Source organism: Leptinotarsa decemlineata, unplaced genomic scaffold, assembly GCF_025532065.1.
Source record: "Leptinotarsa decemlineata unplaced genomic scaffold, Ldec_3_MD MMD2_tig00000505_RagTag_RagTag, whole genome shotgun sequence".
NCBI classification, from domain to species: Eukaryota; Metazoa; Arthropoda; class Insecta; order Coleoptera; family Chrysomelidae; genus Leptinotarsa; species Leptinotarsa decemlineata.
The window spans coordinates 20297557-20321418 of record NW_027412549.1 but is presented as its reverse complement, the minus strand read 5'-3'; the positions used below and the strand labels follow the sequence as shown (position 1 = coordinate 20321418).

Below are 23862 nucleotides of genomic sequence, written 5' to 3'. Positions count from 1 at the left end.
CAAGACCAAAGATGATTTGAACCCATTATGAGTCATCACTGCATCCCTATGAAAAAGATATATCAAAAAGTGTTGACCAATCCTCAATCATTTTTATCTATTGGTTGATCCGCTGCTGGAAAAATTCAAAAATTATTCAGTACTAACAAATGGAAATCAATTCCATTCAATCAATATTGTAATCAAAATATTCACCACTATATTCTCTCAATGAGGGACCAGTGCCACCATAGTCCTTAGGCAGAATGTCCTTTGAAATATAATCCTTTATAGTATCAGTTGATTTATGAAGAGTGATCTGTAAAAAATATATATTTCAGAATGAAATATTCTCGAGTACCATCTTTGAGTGCAGAAAATTGTTAACAATTGCGAACATAACCCATTTGAAAAACTTGAAAACTCACAATGTAAAACATAATATTATTCAATAAAAGAGATAATAACTATGGGTGCATATTGATATCATATTGATTCGTCGAAAAATTATATTCCTCATAAAAAAGTTAACAACTTCACTACGGCATCTTTCCATCCATTAGATCATTGATGGTCTACAAACTACTTGCCACCTGATTTTGTTCAGGTGGTCAGTTCAGGGAATTAATTTCCACCTAGAAGATGGTTCGAAATAGAGGGTATAGTCCAGTGATTGATGGTAAAATAATTCGATGTTCTAGAATTTATACAAACAGCACCGTTTGGCAAAATAAAATGAATTTAGGTTCCACTTAAACGTTACCTTAAAATTGACAACGGTATGACTTCACGTTTTTGAGAGATGTCACCTCTTCTCGAGAGGTTGCGTTGAAAATAGCTTGGAAAATGTTTGACTATTCTCAAGGTTCTATACAGTTTTTTTTTTCAATGAGGTCACATTTTCGGAAGGTTTTTCGCGAATAACTCATAAAGTAAGAATATTCAAAATGCAGCTCAATGAAACATTTGTGGATATATGTTGTCTATTGACCCAAGACAAAGAAAATAGCTCGTCAATGATTGTTAATTTTTCGTCAAGAACAAGTGAGAACTTTCATTTTTTTCAAAAAATTCTCTGGCATTGAAGTCAATCGAGTTATGATGAGAATGAAGTTGATCTCGATTTTGTCAGTGAAAAAAATTTTAAAATCACCCCCTAATTACTACTCCTATAATAAATCATCATCATCTATTCTATGTAGAAAGAGAGAAAGATAGAAAGGGAGAGAGATAGAAAGAGAGAAATATAATTCATTGTCGAAGAAATCCAGTTCTTATTAACAAAGCATATAAGGTTGGAAAATTATTGAAGAGTGCTTTTTTAAATATGGAAAATATCTACAAAAGTAGAAAAACTCTATACTAATCAGCTGAAAAATAAACATACCTCAAATACAGATAAAATGAGTGGGTACATAAAAATTAACTGAAAAAGCAAATAAAATATAAATGACACATACTGAAATTTAAATCATATCTAAAATAAAATCATAGCAGAGTTTCACTGTAAAATTCCTCGAGATTATAGAATGCTTCTTTGAGTAGAGCTTCTGTCATTATTTTTCTGAATTAGTAATGTTTTTTTCTCCTTTCTGATTTTGGAGTAAATGTAATTATACAGTGTATCTCACTTCTCATGGAAACACCCCCGTATCTTTCGTGATATTCGAGGAAACTCTCAGGACTGATGAAAATGCTCAAAATTCACCTGAATGGGGTTAGCCAAAGTAATATACACTGTCCGCTACTCGCGATGGAACACCCCATTTTTAAAGTAAATCATATTACGGCGCAAAATAGTTCGCTTCCAATACCTGGACCCCTTCATTCTATCTGGAGAGTACTCTCAGGTATGAAAGATACAGATGCTGTGAGATGCTATCATTCATTTTGAGCCTATCTGAGGAAAATGTCACAGCGCCACATTCTCAGATTATCGAGATAGTGTGAAGCAGTGTATGAAAAATTATCGATGGCGGCATCTATTATAACTGAAGATTATTCGTAAAACTAATTCTGGTTGCTGAACATCCAAATTCTATCCCATCCAGAAGTTAGAGCTCTCGATTGATGAGCAAAAACTGCAAAAAATTGAAAAAATCTATATTTAAAGGTTGACATCTCGAAAACTGTACAAATCTGAGCTTTGGCTGTGTACATTCTCAATCAGCACATCAAGAACTACAACATATCAAAATTTCGGCAAAATTCAAGACAAGCCATTTCGCATAAGAAATGTGCGGGGTCCTTTATCAAAAAAAAATATTGAGGAAACATTTTACCATCCGAAACAAAATTAATCTTCATACTGATTGCAACACCGGAACAACTGTTGATTTTCAAAGAAAAAATCTCACTCGGTGAACAGGTAGAATTTAGAATATTTTACCTACTTGCTGAATTGTTGTCTGAAATCATTTGAAGGTATTTAATTACATCAGTTCCATTGAATGATGCGGTGCCCTGAAATCACCATGGAAAACAGTTGCTCATTGATATTTACTGTCAACCTGACAATATTGTTGAAAGATCTTGTCGTATTAACCCCCAGACCAGTTTTCATTGCACTGGTCTGTTGTTTCTTCCGTGTTTTTGTTCCCATTGTGTTTATTGTTCATGTATTTGTCTTGGATATTGTTCCTGTGTTCCAGTTGTTTTCTGTTCGTGAGTTGATATTTCATTGTTTCTGAAGTTCCCATTTTAACTGATATCAGCTTATTTTGTTTGACAAAGTTCAACATGGCACGTCTGTCACTTCAAGCAGAAATTGAAATTGTTTTAATTGTTGGTGAAGGAGTGAGGTCTTATCGTGAAGCGTCCGCTGAATTTAATAGAAGACATTCGCTAGAGGTAGCTGTACACCCTGGAACTGTACATAAAATATATAATATATTCGTGACCACCGGCCAAGTAACAAAGGACAGAAAAATTGTAAAACATCATATTGATGATGATACGATATTAGCGGCTCATCAAGCTGATCCTAGAATCAGTTTGAGAAACTATCGCTTCAACTCAATATGAGCCGCAGTAGAATATGTTTAAAGAGGCATAAAATGCATGCGTTCAAACCCAAATTTTTACATACTTTGCACGAAGAAAATGAAATCCGCCGTATGGAGTATTGTTTCATAATTCACATACTTCATTGCGAATGTGTTGAAAAGAAATCACTATAGCTTGTTCACGTTAAGAAGAGGATGACGTCACAAGATGACAAGTTACGGCGTTGCCAACATGTGCACTATTTCGAACTTTCAAATTTTTTGTACTGTTGATATGTTTTATTGCTATTATCCTTACTTATTTTAGTATTTGTTGGGACTATTCCGATAATGCTTCAGGCGTATTGAATATACGCAGGTCTTATCAGAAGAAATGGATAATTCTGAAAAGAAAAGAAAGACTGACAGTTTTCGAGTTTTTTCCGATTCGGCAACGTGTGAAATTTTACTAGCATTCGAGCAACTTACAAAATGAAATGTTACTAGTTTCATTGTTGTTGAACGCATTTCAGTGGGAATTTTAACGTTGGTATGTTGGATATACAAAATTACCAAAAATTACGTCATTCTCTTCTCAACGTGAAGAGCATCTTTTTCGCTTGAATAAAAATACCAGTAAATATTTGTATTATTTTTCATCGCTGCATCGTTCAAAGCCTACTTGATTAAAGTATGCGTTTCAAAGTCTACATGAAAAAATCTAAAAGCTCTGTGTTTCAAAGATGACTTTAGCGAAACTTTAGGTGTGCTACGTTTTTGATAAGGTAATTTCAAGATCTTTTTGAATATGCAGAAATATACAGAATGTCTCATTGAAGAAATGGTTTTCGAAAACTAACTATTGGTATCTCATTTGAAAAATAAGTTTTTCACATTGGGAGAGTGCTTTGGAAATGTTTTCGTAGAAACAAGAGAAATGTTACAGCAACTTTACCAAAATGCAATGTGGAAGTGCAATTTATTTTCTAATCCTTCGAAAAATTAAGCCAGACAAAAATCAAACCATTTTCCGACATTTTCTCAACGGTATATTGTTAGTCACGAAAATTCGCAATTCAATTCAAACCTAATTCAAACATCTTCGTATCTCTCATAGTTTCCGAGATCCCAGTGGTGAGGATCGAATTTGAAACACCCTGTATAAGCAATATGGGAATTGATCAAAGATGTTTCCTTTTTCTCTTTGTCTTTTCTTTTCTATGTTGTATCCACGTCATCTTTTATTTATTGTAACACTGTTACTATACTTCTAATTATTTAGTATTTGCTATCCTTCGAAAACGATTTCTGTTGGGAAGTGAATGCTATATTATTATTATTTCATGCGTTTGAAGTTAACAGTCATCTATTGCAAAATAGATACAATTTTTTTCTCTTTCCAATGGAATTTACTTGGAGGAAGATGAAAAAGGGTGGCGGAGTTGAGACATTCCTAAAGTTGCCTCTTCCTAAAGTTGAAACAAATGAGAACCTTAATCTAATCAGATACTCTAATGCAGAGTATTTACGATTTGCGTTTTTAATTGTATCAATTACACTAGAACAGTCTCCTGAGCAACGTCTGAATTGGTAGCATATTGCCAAAATCGACTCTCCTCGATAGGAAGACTCAACAGATTGTCTCTGGTCTGGATTCCTGGTTATACTGACCTGGAAAGCAATGAGGCTGCCAACTCCCTTGCAAAGAGGGTGATGCAAGCAACTTCGGCAGTTGGTAAGTTGGTAACCTAACCTAACCTCCTGATATGGGAACTTACAAAAATTTGAACTTTCAAGAATAGCTCATATATGAATTGAAAGGGATACATTTTTACGAGTGATCAATTTTTGGGAAAGAAAGTTTTTGGCTTTCTACTACTCCATCTGATACAAAAAAAATGGATTACTTCCTTCCTTTCTTTGGAAGATTCTCTCATCCATTTTTTTTGTATCAGATGGAGTAGTGGAAGGCTCATATATGTTACAATATTTTCGATGTCATAATAATTATAAAAATAATAATAATTTTTTGTGATATTGATTCACTTACCCTTTGGGCGATCTTAGGATTCAAAAGTTTCTTTGTTAGGTTTAAAACGGGTTCAGCAAATGGTGGATAATTCAGTAGATGTATTTGTTTGATATTATTGTTGAATACTTTCTGAAAACAAAATTCACCACCTAAAAATTTCGTTGTGAATGATTCTCAATTGATGATGAACAAATATGATCTTCGATAAGCTAACAGCAAGAAATCAGATTAGCTGATGAGCACGACGACGTATATCAAAATTGAACGGTACAAAAATTATTATGAGCAACCATATACATATTCAACTTTATCATAATGAGCAACTATAGAACCCATAAACATAAAATGCCACTCACATTTTTCTGATGAAGAAAATACATAATTATACAGGGCGTTCCAAGGAAAACTTGACCCTCCTTGTGAGTCAGATATGGATGTGTAATCAAAAATTTCAAAGAACACGTCAATTCTCATGTCTAGGGGGACTAATTCTGATATGGAAATCATACTCCAAACTTCACCTCCCTGCAGCCAGCAACTACCCCCTATTTTTTTCTATGGCATGGGGGATCGAGTGATACATTATTTGAAAGGTCGTTCGTTCCTCTATTACTTCTGAATTTTTATCGCAATTAGTTCTTTCGTTATTGAAAAATTGAATGTTGAACGTTTCATTTAAAAACAAAAACAGCAAATTTGCTGTCGCTCATTTTATTGAGGATATCAACAAAAGTAATATTAATGGCAAGCTACAATCGACGGATAAAGTGTTCAAAATGACATCAATCTAGTCCCATATAATAATACAGTCTACTTTCGTTCTGAAATGGACGACACTGATAGTTTTTCCTGCACTGGTAATTTTTGTTGAATCTAGTTGTCGCAGAACAAAAAGTAGATAGTTGGCCACTGTCAGTTCTTCACCAATTATTATTCAGTCATTCTTGTTCACTGTGTTTCAACATGGTTCATTCTACTGAAGAAAGAATAGAAATGGTTGCAACCTATTATCGAAATAATGAATGTGCTAAAGCTGCTACAAAAAATTATAATACGAATCATACAGACCACAACGTGAGTCATCAATACGTCAAACAGTTAATGGATAAGTTCCGAACTTCAGGTTCTTACAACAAAAAACAATTTGAAGTATCCCATCCTGTCAGAAATAACGGAGTTGAAGTTGCAGTTTGAGTACATGTACAAATGAATAATCAACAATCTATCAGAAAAGTATCTAGAGCTTCTGGTGTATCAGCTACTAGTGTTCTTCGTACTATGAGAGCCTACAAATACCTTCCTTTCAAAATTTGGCTTGTTCAGGAATTGAATGAAAATGATCCTTGTGGTCGATTTCAGTTCTGTCAGGTGTTCAGCGAGAAATTGACCAATAACCCAAATCTATTATGCAATACATGCTTTTCAGACGAAAGTTCTTTCAAGTTGAATGGTGAAGTGAATAGACATAATTGTCGTTACTGGAGCGATGTGAATCCTCATTTGGTGATGGAAACACATTCACAAACTCCACAAAAATTGAATGTGTAGATCCTATGAATTTCACTAGTTTGAACTCCCATTATCTAATATATAACATAATTTGAAATCCCCGAAACAACTGAAAAAGAAGAATTGAAAATGAATAACTGGAAATAACAATTATAATAAGCAAAAATAATCTAAAATTGAATAATAATGAAATAAAATACAAGTAAAAATAATAAAACGATTGAACAAAAAATTAAGAAATACAAATGAATATGGATAAAGAGTTGAAGAGATTTCAAGCCATGTTAGTTCACGACGTTTCGATTGTTTATATTTACAATCGTCTTCGGGTGATGACTTAACTGAGTCCTCCGAGAGATGACTATTTATGGGTCGTTCGAGTACTTTCACTTATCCCCACTTTTCATTTTTCCGCTTCACTGGTTCAGTGGCAGATGACCGTTCGGCGGGAGTTGGCCATTTTTCGCTTGATGATAAGTTTATAGGTTTCCATATGTTGCGTATCTCTACGCTAGCTTGGCTGAATACGTTGTTGGACAGCATGTATGCGGCTTTCTTGAATTATCTCCTGAACCAATGTTTCTCTCTGAGTATGATCTCAGCTTTGGACTACTCCTGAACCAATGTTCCTCTCTGGGTATGATCTCAGCTTTGGACTACTCGATGTTGTGTCGATGGGTCCAAACATGGTCTGCTATTCCCGATTGGCTGGTTTCCCCTCGCTGTGTGTGTTCCTTGTGCTCGGCAATGCGAACATTCAATGGCCTCTCCGTTTCACCAATATAGGATTTTTGCACTCACAGGGTATCCGGTAAATGCAATTCTTGAAATCGCAGTCCGCGTTTGGTGGCCTGGTTTTCGTGAGGCTGCTACGGATAGTGTTACCAGATCTGAAGCAGGTTCTGATGTTGTACTTGGAACCAATTCTCTTTTTCCACCATCGGTTTGGAGTAGACATTTCGTTAAAGATCATTTTTAATTATGTCTAGTTTCTTCTCGAGACCTTCCTTCGTATTATAGAGCCCGAAAGCACGGTCTAATGGAGTCTTGGTGATTCCTCTTCCAGTTGATTGATGATGGTGGGATTCGTGGTTCAGATACTGTCCCGTGTGAGTGGGTTTTCGGTATACAGATGTTTTCCAATTAGTGTCGGTCCTTTTCACCAAAACGTCTAAGAATGGCAATTCTTTTTGGATTTCCTTCTCCATTGTGAAAGTGATGGAATGTCTCATGCTGTTGATGTGTTTCAGGAAGGCGTCTAGTTCAGTATTCCCATGGTTTCATATTATTAAGGTGTCGTCAACATATGTCAACCAGACTCGAGGTTTCTTGTGGGCTTCATCAATGGCCAGGTTTCAAACCACTCCATATATATGTTGGCTATAACTGGTGAAAGTGGCGATCCCATCGACAGTCCCTCGTTTCGTGTAAAGAATTCGTCCTTCAGTTGGAAATAACAGTTTCGCATACAGCATCCTAGTAATTTCATAATTACTTCTATAGGTAGATTCGTTCTCTCTTCCATGTTCCCGTCTTCGAAAAGCTTCCTCTGTATGATTTGCAGTGCTTCTTCGATCGGAACGTTGGTGAAAAGGCTTTCCTCGTCGAAGCCAATTAGTGACCTCAATTGATGCTAGTACTTCGACAAAATGCCTTGAATCCTTCACAAAAGACGATGTTTTTCCTTGTAATGGTTGTATTAGGGGAAGTAAAAATCTGGACAAGTTTTGAGTAGCCGAATCTCTGGAGCTGATGATTGGTCTGAGCGGAACGTCCTTCTTGTGGATTATGGGTAATCCATACAAGTTGGGAGGCTCACTGTGGTGCGGTGTTAGCGATGATCTTCTCTAGTCCGAAATCTGGTACAACTTCCTTCCAATTGATGCAGTAGGGTCCCGTACGATCTTTGTGTATGGTCCCTTCTAAAGAACCTCTTCGATCTTGTCTTCGTAGACAACAGTATCCATCACCACAGTAGCGTTTCCTTTATATGCAGGTAGGATCTTGATTGTGTTGTCTCTACGTAGGCCGTTCAGAGCTCTACGTTCTTCATTGCTGATGTTAAATGTTGGAACTGGTTTTGATCCAGCTGTTCTATGATTTTCCATCTGAATTCTCCTGCCTCGGTCTGGCAAATAAGGGAACTGGTAGATTCCACTGCCGTAATTATCTCCAAAGTCGGCACAGATGTTGGCGCAATGACGAAATTTAGGCCTTTCCTCAACGAGGATTTCTCTACTAGAGTGAGCGGGCGGAAATTCATGTTGATAACGTTGGCGGCTTCATAGTTTTCCTGTTTTCGGTCTGTGTTTGGGCATTGTTTCCTCACTAATTTCCACCCACTTTCTATTGTGGGTATTCTCCATGTCTTGGCAGATCTTCAAGCACGTGCTTTCAATCTTGGCAAAGATTTTTCCATGATAATCTTCCAATGTTTCTCTTCTTATTTCTTCAAATCGTTCCGTGACATCCTGCATCAAAGTTGACCTCTTCCAACGGTGATAATTGATTTGGGATCTTATCAGTACTCGCCTGGCACGTTCCAATATGCGTTTAGCTCTCTCTCCTGGGATTGGAGATTTCAGCAGAAAACTTCTGGGGATGATGTTGTTGTCTCTCGCTCTGCACAGAAAACTGAGGTGAGTCTCTTCCTTTGTAAGCTTGACCAAAGTCTTCTCATATCCTCGGAATAAGTCGCTGGCTCCGGGTCCGTACCGTGTATTCAACGTTTGTTTGGAGGTGATTGACAATGTTTCATGATAAATTTCACTGGTTCGGACTTCCATTGTCTACTATATGAAATGATTTGAAATCCTCGAAACAACTGAAAAAGAAGAATTAAAAACAAATAACTGAAAATTACAATTATATCAAGCAAAAATAACCTGGAATGAAATAATAGTGGAATAGAATACAAGTAAAAATAATAAAACGATTGAACAAAAAATTAAGAAATACAAATGAATATGAATGAAAACTCAAAGGGATTCCAAGCCACGTTAGTTCACGACGTTCACGACGCTAGCTTGGCTGAATACGTTGTTGGTCAGCATGTATGCGGCTTCCTTGAATTTTCTCCTGAACCAATGTTCCTCTCTGTGTATGATCTCAGCTTGGGACCACTCGATGTTGTGTTGATGGGTCCAAACATGCTCTGCTATTCTTGATTTGCTGGTTTCCCCTCGCTGTGTATATTTTTTGTGCTCAGCAATGCGAACATTCAACGGCCTCTTCGTTTCACGAATATTCACCAATATAGGATGTTCCGCACTGACAGGGTATCCGATAAATGTGCAATTCTTGAAATCGCAGTCCGCGTTTGGTGGCCTGGTTTTCGTGAGGCTGCTACGGATAGTGTTACCTGATCTGAAGCAGGTTCTGATGTTGTACTTGGAACCAATTCTTCTTATCCTCACCGATAATCCTCTGATGTAGGAAAGTGCAAGCACTGGTTATGACGGCATCTCTTCCTTGCGAGGCTTCTGCTGTCTTTCAGCCAACCTCTTTTCTACCATTGCATTGGAGTAGCTATTTCGTTAAAGATCATTTTTAATTATGTCTAGTTTCTTCTCGAGACCTTCCTTCGTATTACAGAGCCCGAAAGTACGGTCTGATAGAGTCTTGGTGATTCCTCTTTCAGTTGACTGATGGTGGTTGAATTTGTGGTTCAGATACTGTCCCGTGTGAGTGGATTTTTGGTATACAGATGTTTCCCACTTAATGTCGGTCAGTAATGTCGGTCAGCATGAGACCTTCCATCACTTTCAATATGAAGAAGGAAATCCACGACGTTTTGGTGAAGAGGACCGACACTACGTGGGAAACATCTGTATACCGAAAACATCAACACAACATCGAGTGGTTCCAAGCTGAGATCATACATAGAAAGGAATATTGGTTTAGGAGAAAATTCAAGGAAGCCGCATACATGCTGTCCAAAAACGTATTCAGCCAAGCTAGCGTAGATATACGCAACATATGGAAACCCATCATCAAGCAAAAAATGGCCAACTCCCGCCAAACGGTCATCTTCCACTGAACCAGTGGAGCAGAAAAATGGAAAGTGGGGATAAGTTGAAGTACTCGAACGACCCATAAATAGTCATCTCTCGGAGGCATCAGTCCAGGCATCACCTGAAGACGATTGTAGATACTAAAAATCGAAACGTCGTGAACTAACGTGGCTTGAAATCTCCCAACTTTTCATTTATATTCATTTTTATCTCTTTATTTTTTGTTCAATCATTTTATTATTTTTATCTGTATTTTATTTCACTATTATTCCATTTCAGGTTATCTTTGCTCAATATGATTGTTATTTTCAGTTTTTTATTTTCAATTCTTCTTTTTTAGTTTTTTCGGGGATTTCGAATCATTTTATATATCAGACAATGGAAGTCCGAACTATCGAAATCCATCATGAAACATTGTCTATCATCTTCAAACAAATGTAGATCCTATGATCACACAAATTTTAGAAAATGATGACAATTTAGTAGAAAATGAAATAACATTCCAGCAGGATGGTGCACCCCCACATGTTCTGGTGAGACAGTTTTTGGACGAACGTTTTCCAATGCGTTGGATCGGCAGATATGGTCCAGTGGAGAGGCCAACTAGATCACCTGATCTCACATCGATGGAATTTTTTCTGTGGGGACACCTGAAGTCGACAGCTCCACTAAGCTCACAAGTCAAGAAGACTTGCGACAGAGAATTGTTCGGGAATGCCGATTGCCGACTCCGGACATCATGAATAATGGACGGAACGCTTTCGAGACTAGACTGTATTTTTGTGTGGAACTAGGTGGAGGTCAATTTGAACAATTCATCCGTTGATTTTGTTTACACTGATACTATTTGTTGTTGATGTTCTCATTGAAATGAACGACGTGAATTTTCTGTTTTTTTCTTGATTACAGAGGTGATAGAGGGACGAAAGACCTTTCTAGTGATGTATCACTCGACTCCCATGCCCTAGAAATGGAAATTGACGTGTTCTTTGAAATTCCTGATTACACGTCCGTTTCTGACTTACAGAGGGGTGAAGTTTTCTTTGGAACACCCTGTATATTATAAAGTGCGGAACAGTCACAAAGGCCACCCGATTTTTTTTCAAGTGGATATTTGAAAAGTATTGGAACGACATCCTTTCTGAGAATCAAATGATAAAATACTGTTATTAGAACAGACTCTAATATAGCCTCACAAATACATACGAAAATCAAAAAATCAATATTAGATGTTATTCTTTTTATTTTGTGTTGTTATTCACAAGAAATTAGGAATATTGCTCTATATGAATGGGTTTTACAACAAATGTTTTACTGTTTTTGAGGTATTCATTATTTGTACTCACCTCTAATATTGTAGTATAGTTTTTTATATGGGTAGGAGTACATTGTGCTAAATGTCCCAAATTTACATTTTTGAAATCGTGGATCACAATATCACCAACATTGTAATCTTCTTTTATTCTCACTTCAGTTACGTTGAAAATGAGAGAAAAAAAAGTGATGATGTCAAACTCTGGGTTCTCATCGAATATATGAGAAATAATCACTCGATATTCTTCATCTGTTGCTTTTGGCATCGGTACATAGCAACTGAAAAACAAATGAGTTAATAGCTCAAAATTCGTTGAAGTTGAGAGATTGATTTGAAATAGCCAGTTACAATGTGATAGTGAGCAAGCAGTAATTCGATTTTTTTCAACAATAGAAAATTCTCAATCGAAGTATAAGAGCATTAATCAAAAATTCATTAATATATTTTTTTTCTGATTGAATATATTATATTTTAAAACTGATTGTTGAAAATATTCGCATTTTTGTCGTTTCTGATCGTTCGTTTTTGTTTAGACTGATAACAATACTGGGCTTTGAGCTGTTCCGCGGAGAATCCCCGGACAGATACCTCTGTATTTCCGTTCACTAGAAAGCCAATAAAAGTATCGATAGCATGCAGACGCAGTTTCGGTTCATGTTCCTATATTTCTGAAAGTATTTGATTCGAAAATGAATAATAGTGTTATATAATTTCAAAACGAAAACACGTATTCAATAAGCAGAAATACAAAATATATGAAGAACTAATAATAACACCTGTGTTTATTTTATCCATAATGAATGAGGTGAGAAGTCTATTATTTGTTTGAATTTTTCATTTTTTTGCACTAGAATCCACTTCCTTTTCTTTTCGGTATGCGTATTATATTGTATATTACGTTAGTAAAATACAGAAGTAGGTAATGTACAAAATAATATAATTATCTGTTATAATCATCCTATATTTATTCAAAAGAATTAGTCTACTTCTCATATGTTGATTATACTTGAGGGAATAAACAAATACCTACAAATGTTATTATTACTTTCTCACAGGTTACTGTGAGAAATGAAATGAAATAAAAAAAATCATCTAAAGATTTAAAACAAATACATTACCTGAGAAAACAATTTCCAACACTTGAATTCGAGTATAAATTTGCCAAAAAACAACATAAAAACCTCTTGTTAAGTACGAAAAGTCAATTTTACATCAATAAAATTCAAAATTCATCAAACAAAAGTAAGTCCACTTGGCAGATTATAAATGAGCTCAATGGAAAAAAAACCAAAAACACGTCGCAATAAAATTACATAATGAAAGTATTGAAGAATCATCAATTTTATCAAATATATTCAATGATTATTTTTTAAACATACCAAAGGAAACAATAGGAAATATACAACATCTAAATCATCGAATTAAATATCCACAAAATAATTTTCAAACAGAGAGTATGTTTGTTCAATATGTTTCTGAGGTAGATGTCCTCAATGTTATAAAATATAAAATTAAAAATAAGCTCTCCTGTGGTTATGATGGAATTTCAGCTGTAATATTAAAAAAAATTACAGAATACATAGTTAAACCTCTAACTCACGTGATTAATAAGTCTCTTGAGGATGGGATATTCCCAACAAAATGAAAACTTCATTAGTGTCTTCTATTTTGAAAAAGGTAATCCATCTGACATATCTAATTATAGACCAATCACTATTCCATCAGTAATATCAAAAGTAATTGAATATGTGGTTCTAAATCAACTAGTATCGGTTTTAGAGAGGAACAAAGTTATTATGGATAATCATCATGGTTTTCGTAGCCAATACTCTACTACAACAGCAATTATCTTCTTCTATGAAAAAGTATTAATAGCTACTGAGAAGGGTGAAAATCCAACAGGAATATTTTGTGATTTAAGTCGAGCTTTTGATTGTGTTCAACAAGAAACTCTGCTTGATAAGTTATTTAAATTTGGTATAAGAGGTAAAATTCATGACTGGTTTAGCTCGTATCTGAAAGGACGGAAACAAATTGTAAAAATCTCTCATTGTGGTAAAACATCTCGGTCATCTCCTCAAAGAAATGACATTGGGGTACCTCAAGGCTCCATTCTGGGGCCAATACTATTCATCTTATATATTAATGAGCTACCTCTGATCTTAACTGATGCATTCACTACATTGTATGCAGATGACTCAACGCTACTTTTCACAGGAGAAAACTCTAAAATTCTGAAAACAAAAATTAACACCACAATGCTCAACTTTTCAGTCTGGTCTTCTGATATGTCTCTTCTTTTCAATACAAACAAAACAAATTGTGTAACCTTTCATACTTATCAAAACAAAAACGTACCGCCATTAAATATCAACATTAATAACACATGCATTTATAGTACTGAAAGTGTTAAATTTCTCGGAATTTTTTTGAACGAAGACTTATCATTTCGAACTCACTGTCTACAGATTTCTAAGACACTGAACTCAAAATGTTACCAAATCAGAAATCTTAGATATACATTGAATTTGAATCATCTCCGTTCATTCTATTTTGCAGAAGTTCAATCAAGAATTAACTATGGTATTGCAGTCTGGGGTGGATCAGCATATGCACAAAATGTTTTTCTGGCTCAAAAGCGCATTATTAGATGTATTGCTAGAGTCTCATTCAACCATAGTTGTCGTGACCTTTTCAAAAACATGAGGATTTTAACAGTTAGCGGTATTTTTATTTCAGAACTTTTGAAGACTATACACAAAGCTCGTGACGACCATATGCGTGTAGATGAACTACACAATTATGATACTAGATAGAAAGGCAAATATTGCGTTCCCTTCAGACGCTTAAATATTAGCTTAAATTCACCTACTGTAATTGGCTTAAGACTCTATAATCGACTTCCACAAAGATATAGATCCTTTTCAAACCGGAAATTTCTTATTGAAGTGGAAAAGATACTAATTGATCTGTGTCCCTACTCCCTAGAAGATTATTATGAATTAATTTTTTAAAGAACAACCTGTAAACATGTATTATTTCACTATCCTATGTTAATTGTATTTTGTCTGTAATCCTTGTTATGCATGTACATAGTTCATTTTATTTTATCATTTTACTCATTGTACTTTGTTGTATATCTATATGTTTTTTGACTTGTCCTATAGCTGTATTTGCTCGAATGAGTAATGAAGAATTGAATTGAATTGAATTGATTCAATAATCGTGCTTTCTTCATGATTTATCCATCATATCAGGCTTGGGTACTGAGGGAGATAGAGGAGGTAAAAGGAGAAAATGGAAATCTATTTCAGCACAATAGACCCTCAGCGATTACAGAGGGTCTAATTGCTGGAACAGTAGCTAGGTCGAAACCAAGATCATGAAGATGGCTTTCGAAAGATTCGCCAACAATTTCACCGAAGGTCAGGGTTAGAAACCATCAAGAAACTGTGTCAAGACATATTGGTGTCCAATTCAAGTCACAACAAAATTTTCGAAGCAGAAATGGGAATTGTCTGACCTGACATTATTATATCCGGTTCGGAGACATTTATTTTCATGGAGAGAAATCATTAAAATCACCTCTAGATCCTCATAAGGATATTCAACCTCTTGCTGGTGAAGATGTGCTTCCGTAGCTGACGTTCTGGGATCCAAATGTGATGACGCGATAAGTGTGCTGCCATCAACAAAGCAATATATTGGATCCATGGTTTCTCCAATCAGTCGTTGATATACAATACAAAAAGAGTTTAAGACAATATGTATCCCTGGGGAACACCAGCGTTGGTGGTGAAAGTATTCGAGAGATATCAGCACGGAACGTTCTTTCAGGAAGATAAAGAGCCACACACAACAACAGTTCGTGTTTTGCGTTGCTCAATTGCGTTGTTCCAAATATGAGTGACGTACGATGGAAATATCTTTGTTTCCGAAAGCCATATTATTGATCGCTCGAGATGTTGAAGCCTTCCAAATATTTGAGGATATGTTGGTTTACGGCTTTCTCCATGATTTTTGATCACTGAAAGCAAAGCAACTGGTCTATAGTTATTTAAAAAAGTTTTCTTGCCCTTTTTGGAAATAGGCTGAATACGAGCAATCTTCCAAGAAAGAAAAATCCTTTTTTTGTGAAACAGGGTAAAAAGTCGTAAAATTCTGATGCGAGTTCATTTGCGTACTTCTTAAGTACGATAACGGGCACTTCATGAGGCCAGACGCCTTGTTGATATTGAGCTGTTTCAAAATTCTGACTAGACGCTTTCGAAAAGTAATTTGGGAATAGTGGGTAGTACCTTCTCAAAAAATCGACTATGGAGTGGGACGTAATTTGTTCAGCTAGAGATTTGCTTTTTCTATGGCTGCTGTTGCAATTGAACCATCCGCCTGCATAAAATAAAGTTATGAAGAACAGATTCAGCTACCGACCAGAAGAATCTAGGTCTGTTGGGATTGGCAAGCAGTTTATTCCTAACTCCCTGATTTCGAAGTTCTTTGCTTTCATTTATTCTAAGTTTGCAGCTGTTGAGAGCATTCTAATTTCCAAGTTCCTCGCAACAACTGATCATAACACTTCCTATTCGATAGTAGCTCTCTGAAAATGTGTATTCGACAAAAATGAACGTGAATCAGAATTATTATTTCAGTCAATATCAATCAAGTACTTTTGACGTAAAAACAGTACATTCAACGATGCAATTTTTTCAAATAATTTATGATAATATTTATAATTTATCATATCGCTCAAATGAAGTTGTTTCCATTATACATCCACCTAGTAAAAAAATGTGCTATTAAAATAATCATTGATGTTTAAGTTTTTACGTAAACATATTACAGGCATTCGGAGTTCACCTGCTAGAAGCGTTTATCATACAAACACTCATCGCCTTTCACTTGAGAAATATTCCGTTGACCAATAATTGTTTATAATATATCCTTCGATAAGGTTAATGGGTCATTCTGAACATATATGGATTTTGCTTCTCTGAAATGAAAATCTGACTGAAATACAACAGAAATGGGGAAAAAATATAACTGCGTTTAAATGTAATTAAGTGATCCTTCGTATAATTTGTCCAACTGTATATGCCAGAATTGAAGAATACCTGAAACGCAGTAACATTTTTTGCCAAATTTAATGATTGCTTTCCACGTTAAATTCATTTTTGAGAGTTTTTCGCAGAAGAAGATGTCCATCAAGATTTGTCTCTCAAGGCTCATGCCGTTGTTTCAAACATCTCTTTCTACTGTTCGATCACGAATGTTCTATTTTTGGGCTCTGGTCCTAACCAATTTTATTGCAGTGGAAACTACAGTGGAATAGAGAAAACGATTTTGTGACCGATTTCAAAGCTTGGCTTCGCAACTAACAACTGTAATATAACCGATATATGTATGTATATACAGTTTTATCTATTATTATCAAATATACCGACGGTTTCCAGTGTAATAAATGCTCATTTGTCATTCATTTATTTTCTAAAATTAATTTGGCAGCAGTTTTTCACATCAAATTTTGAATATCAAGGTAGGTCCGAAAAAGCTGTAGGGTTTGTGCCGATCGCACGAGCGCCGGTCTTTTTGAAACCTAACTACACCGTGTACCTGTTTGAGACTTTTATCCTTCTAAGATCCAAACAAAATGAAAGGGTATTTTTATAGACCATAACAAATAACCGAGTAGAAATATAACACAGGAGTAAAACAAAAGCAATAAGCAAAAAATATTCGAAAGGTCAGATAAAAGTTTACCAAGAAAGCACATCTCAAATAGCTGATTGTCAAACAAAAAGTATATCTTTACCAACTTGTGAAATCTTATATATTATCTCATAAGTTAGAATTCCGACATACGCGAAAAACTAAATTACTCTACTCGAGTTTTGTGGAAATTCTGAAATGACTATTTGAAATTGTCTGGCAGCCGTACTATTTTTTTGTCAAACCCAGGTGTACTAAACCTTCTTGGGGGCTGATAAAAAATCCAAATCGACTCACGATACTATACTGAGTTCTGGTCTCCCTCTCTGGTACGGTATCCGTGTAAAATACTTATTCGTTCTAAGTGTCATCAAACGAAACTACAATTAACTCACAGACCGCAATTTACCGTAATTCCACTATCGCAAAATCCGTTTTCGGAAAGTATCTTGACGCGATCCTCTTCCGCAACTGACTTTCGCAACTCCCTTTCGCGACTCTCCCAAATTAACTTTCTATCGCTGAGGAATCTTTTTGCAACTGACTTTTTAACTCACTTTCGAAACTTCTCTATAACAATTCACTTTCGCGACCGACTTCCCGCAACTCTCTTTCGCAACTGTCACCCAATCAACTTTAGCAACTCTCTTTCGCCAAGGACTCTTTTTGCAACTCCTCTATCGCAAAATCCCTTTTCGCGACCCTCTTCCGCAACTGAATTTTGCGACCGATTCGCGACCCTCTTTCGCAACTGTCCGATCGCCACTCTCTAAATTAATCGACTCCCCCAACTGTCTGATCGCCACAGTCCCAATTAACTGACTAATTAGTATTTTCTAAAAACTGTCTGTAACACGCCTCCCTTGTCCGTCCCTATTCCCTATTCCGATATGACCGAATTTTCTGTCCACGAATCTGAAATGCAAACTCAAAGATTGCATTTTCGCGTCCCCAATATTGTAACTCATCAACACGATACGTTTGTTTAGTGTAGCTGGAAGAAACATAATCTGCATGATGCCTATGAGGTTCAACAATCATAGATTAAATTCAACGCTTACTCTGTTGAAAAAGTATTGATATCGAAAAGCCAAATGATCAACCCCCATCTTTATGAATGAAATGATATTTTTCGTTAACTATCACAATGGCAGTTATTACACCGTGAGAGGCCACGTTGATCTTCGATATTCGAGTACGAATTTGGATTTCCTGAACCAAATTCAATGAAGGAAATTTATTCAATTCCATTTGATCAGTTAGTAAAGGTGCCAAATTCCTGAATCTATAGATTTCTAAGTATTCGTAAAGCTTGAGTTTCAGACATTTCTCTTTCAAATATAACACGTCATGTTGGCCGTTGAACTGTTTACTCTCTACCAACTGATAGCTTGCAAATGTGGAATCGGTCTTCACATTCAAAAAATAATTCCATGTTATTTGATTGTTTGATGAAAAGTTTTTCCCGTTTGGCCAATATGAAATTTTGAGCAAGAAACACAAGTTAACATATATACTCCAGATCTACCGGTGAATGGAGTGAGATCGCCAATCCTTGTTTTCAAAATATTTGCCCAAAATATTGTTTGTCCTGTAAGCTACTTCTAAGTCTCCATTCAATTTTGTAGAAGACGTACAAGGACTTTCGGCAAACTATTCCTCCACTTTCAGGAATATAATAATCAATATTACTGGAGTTCTTTCCCAACACCATATCGTTTTTTTTAACACATCAAATTCGTTACTACACCAAAGGTTCCAAACAGTTCATCATAAAAATATAATAATCATTTAAAATCAACTGAAAGAACAAGTTGTTCCGGCCAGTCTATCACAAAACAGCTATTTCCCTGGCTAATACTACGAACGGCGTTAGATTATATCTAACAGGTATCAGTGCAGAAATCTCCACAGAAGTATTTCCTGCATATCTGTTGGCGATACAACTGCTAGAATCGATTTAATTATAGGAACGGGCACACTTGCAGACAGGTTTCGGACTATTTGGTCTCTCGTTACTGCAAGGTAGTGGTCATTATCAACCTAAAGTTGATGATATTCCATAATCAAAAATCGAACATCTTTCAGAGTATCATTCCTCTAATTAGGCTGAAGCCGACGACAAACGACAAATTTGTCATCTCTCCATCTGGTAAACTAGGTAGGTATAGTCGAAGTAACCGGTATTGTGGATAGTTACAGCTATTGGCGAGCTCAAAGGACTGAATAATTGGCGGTTCGTATTGAATAATTTTTGCTAACCGAGTTTTATGACTGGCTGAAGAGTCATAAAATTAAATTTGAAGTCATGTTACAGTGACAAATGCTAGGATGTTTAAATACTTCGTGTTGTCAATGTTCAGTTCAGAAATGATCGCGATTTTCATGAATAAATTCGATATTGGTGCAGTTATGAGTATTTGTAATTTTTGTTATCTGTTTGAAATGTGGCGTCCTTGGACAAGTGCTAATAATAATAACTAGTGTGATAACAACACAAACTTTTCCTGTGTAGTGATTCCAATAACGATGGTGAACAATGCAAAAAAGAGATACAAGTGGATAAGACTCGGATGCATTTGAATATTGAAACACAGAAAGTATGTTTAAATGTATCTAAGAATCTACATCTCAAGTTTGGTTTCGAGGGAAACAAACTCTTAGGAGTAACATCAGATTTGACCGAAATTCCTTTCTTAACTGTAAGTAAAATAGTCATAAACCAACCTTATTAAGGCAAACGCGATGTGATACGGAATTACCAAAACCTTCAGATATTCATCTAATAATACTTTTGAAAAAAAACAATATTTGACTTTTACAAAAGCAATAAGATTCCTACAACTGAAATCGTAAGGAAGAAATTGGATACTTCCGGCCATAACGTGAGCTGCTGTGTCAAAACTCCTCAGAGTTGGATGAAGAAACTGACATTTAGATTCAAAAAAACAAACGTCAAGCAGTTATGGAAGGCAGAGAATAGTGGAATTTCGTAACAAATATTCATAACAAATAACTAAATATAGAAAAGAACAACGGCAAATTTCCTATTTGAACGGCACAGTTACGAAGGAATAGACTGATCGTTCGAGAATATGTACGCCTAACATGCATGCGAACAGAGGATGGCGACTAATAATTGTGCATTGCGCAAGAACTAAAGGATAAGTTTCAAATTCTTTGATCATGTGGAAAAAAACTTGAGGATTACAATGTTGACTATCATAAGAACATGGAAGCTAATATTTTCGAGGAACGGTTTCATAGAAATGTTTTTATGAAATGTTTTTATGAAATTAGCTGTTTCAGGAGGTCATTTTCTTCCAGTTTATGTCTGAAAGTTACTTCTTTGCATGATCTACACATCCATCTATAGAGTTACTTATTTTAAATTGATTACGTCCTTCCTTTCTTTGGAAGATTCCCACATTCTTTGTATCAAGATGGGGTAGTAGAAAGCCAAAAATTTCCTTTCCAAAAAAATTTGTCACTCGTAAGAATATAATCCTCTTTATTTCAATCTGTAATGTTCCACACTGCAGTTTTGAACTTCGCCTTTTGGTTGTTATAGTGTACTTCACCCGAGATCATTATTATCATTTTTAAAAAACGTGTAAAAATCGCTTTTTGCCATGATTCTTGGTATTGATTGAGAAGTGTTTTCTCTTATAGGTTTTTATAGAATAATACTGCGAATGATGAATATTTTGAGGGTTGTTCAGTTAACATATCAGATAAACATCTATGGTGATGTACTCGTATTTAGTTCAAAATTAATTACATTAGAAAATAATATTCATTCAGTACTAGGTGATATTTTCAAGAACTCACGTTTTATCCATGGTATGTTGCATGCAAGGAGACAAAGGATGCTTGTTTTCGAAATAATCTGGATACAAAGATCTCATAGTGTAGTACATGTCTATTTTCTGCTTGACGTTTTCAACGCTGAACTTATTCATTATCAGGAAACTTGTAATCGTGTGGTCATCTGAAATATAATTGTTAATTTCATTTATCTCTCAATGATGAAAATGATTCATGATGCTATTATTATTAACTTCATGATTTTGAAATTAAAATTATTGCTCTTGAGAAACTTCACAGCTCCGTTTCTGTTAATATTATCATAGTGAGTAGCATGCTAACATTACCATATACATAAAACATGATATTATTGCAAATAGAATTTCAAGAATTCATCATAGGAGGGACCGAATCTTCCCAAATTTCTTTTCTTTGGAATTTGCAAGAAATCATTCTAATAACTGACTTTGAATTAGTAGAGAAGTTCGAACACGCTTGAGGCTGTTTTTGTGTTGAGCATGAAAATCATTGTCATTTGATATCAAATGATATGGTACCTCAAAGGCAGGCTGAATCTGAGTATAGTTTAAAAGTGAATGCCAAAGCAATCAACTACTGCGACGTAAGTATGCATTATAGAATAACTGAATACAGTACAAGAAATGAAAAAAAATGAAGGTACTAACAGCTTCTGCATATCAGGATCATCAAGAAACAGAAATGAGAATGAAATGAAGTAGATATTTTCAAAAATCTGCCAGAGTGAAAGTTTGAGGAGAGTTATTTGAATAATCAGAAACGAAAGCCAACAGTTGGAACTTTCGTTAAAAAAATCAGAGTAGGTATCAAAGTGAGTATAGTTTGAGGTTTGTAGCTTGAAACATTGTTCCATAATGCGGTAAGCTGCGGTACGTCGGTTGCCATATACAGTGCCAAATGAAATAAATTCATTTTGTCGGTTACGGTACATATTTCAACAAAATTATAATTTGACATACTTCAACGAAAAAATGCTACCCCTACCTTCAACCCTCGTCGAATGACAGGTACAACCCCTAATTTTCAAATGGAAAGTATAGGCTTGTGATATATCGTTTGAAACGTATCTTCATTCTCAGTTCAAAACTGTAAATGAAAATCATGTGGTTACCGAAATTCGATAAAATACACACGAAACTTATTGCAACATACTCAAAACTTATTTCATTTTGGAGTATTGATAATAAAAAAGTATGCAAAAACCATAGCAATGTTCTTTTTAGATGGTATCCTTTGAAAAACTGTAAATAATTTCCGTGGCAACGTAAGTTTAAAACGCTTTGTCAAGTTGTTTTGTATGTTACAACATTAGTTGTCAGTATTTTAATTCAAGTTGTGAGTTCGTTAAATTTAGGTTTGATGAATAGTTAGATTAACGAAAATGCGTAAAATAACAGTTTTACAAATGACTTGATTCAGGAGATAAAACCCGATCACAACAAGAAGTAGCTCGCCTATTCCATGAAAAATTTACTAATTTACCGCCCATATCTCAAAGAACCATAAGCAGAATATAGAAGCAGTTTCGCCAGCTTCGTCATGTGGGGCAGTTTGAGGAAAACACACATACATCTAGTAGTAGATAGGCATCCACTACATTCAATATAAACCATTCATCGATATTCAACACATTAAGAGGAAATAAAACGCAGATTCCTATACAATAATACCTACTTAGAAGCTCATGATGGATAACAATATCATCCAATTAGAAGACATTAAGGTTTCTGATGAGTGTACTGTGTCTCTCAAAACGGTCATACTTATCGGCAAAATTGCCTCTATTGGTCAACGGAAAATTCTCACTGGATGAGAGAACACAAGCAATACCCTCAAAACGTTAATGTTTGGGAAGGGATTGTAGGAAACCATATCATTGGTCCCTTTTTTATTGAGGCGATAATTATTTGGCACTACTTCAAAATGATGTCATTTCAAGTTTAGCAAATTCATATCCTGATCCAGGAAACCCTCAAGTTCCAATGGATACGATATGGTTTCAGCAGGATGGAGCACCACCACATTATCAAGTTGATGTCCGGCAATACCTCGATACAACATTTCTCAATAGGTGAATAGAGGGCGAGGATCGATTGAATGGCCAGCGCGATCACCTGATCTTTCATCATTAGATTTCTTTTTATAGAGATATATGAAGAGCAATGTGTACAAAACTTAACCTTCAGATTTGAATGACTTAAAAGAACGAATAATGATTGTGATTAGGTCGGTCACGCCTGATATTTTAAATAATGTTAAAAGACAATTCCATTTGAGATTAGGATGTTGCCAAGATGTTCACCGTGAACATTTTGAACACCTCCTTCGTTAAGTTTGATAGTTATTTTTCGACTCTACATTTCATTACGTTTTGCTTTACACATCAGTTTTTGACTGTATTTTATCGAATTTCGATAATCACATTAATTTAAATTATTTTATTACATTAGTTTATTACGAGATCAATCTTATAGCTAT

The 23862-nt window shown here is 35.3% G+C and overlaps 1 protein-coding gene across 3 annotated transcripts in view; it reads right to left on the bottom strand.

Moving 5' to 3' along the window:
• Nucleotides 1-23862, bottom strand: part of LOC111512558 (retinol-binding protein pinta) — a 31588-nt gene that overhangs the window by 5490 nt on the left and 2236 nt on the right. Inside the window, exons 2-6 of one of the 3 annotated variants that reach the window (XM_074174163.1) lie at nucleotides 22369-22470; nucleotides 21370-21529; nucleotides 11864-12110; nucleotides 5014-5124; nucleotides 196-298 (exon numbers count right to left, since the gene is read on the bottom strand). In XM_074174163.1, coding sequence (XP_074030264.1) covers nucleotides 196-298; nucleotides 5014-5124; nucleotides 11864-12110; nucleotides 21370-21500 — 592 coding nt within the window. In that variant the 5' untranslated portion in view covers nucleotides 21501-21529; nucleotides 22369-22470. The remainder of the gene's footprint in view (nucleotides 1-195; nucleotides 299-5013; nucleotides 5125-11863; nucleotides 12111-21369; nucleotides 21530-22368; nucleotides 22471-23862) is intronic. The other 2 variants (XM_074174161.1, XM_074174162.1) reach the window with 2 other exon arrangements.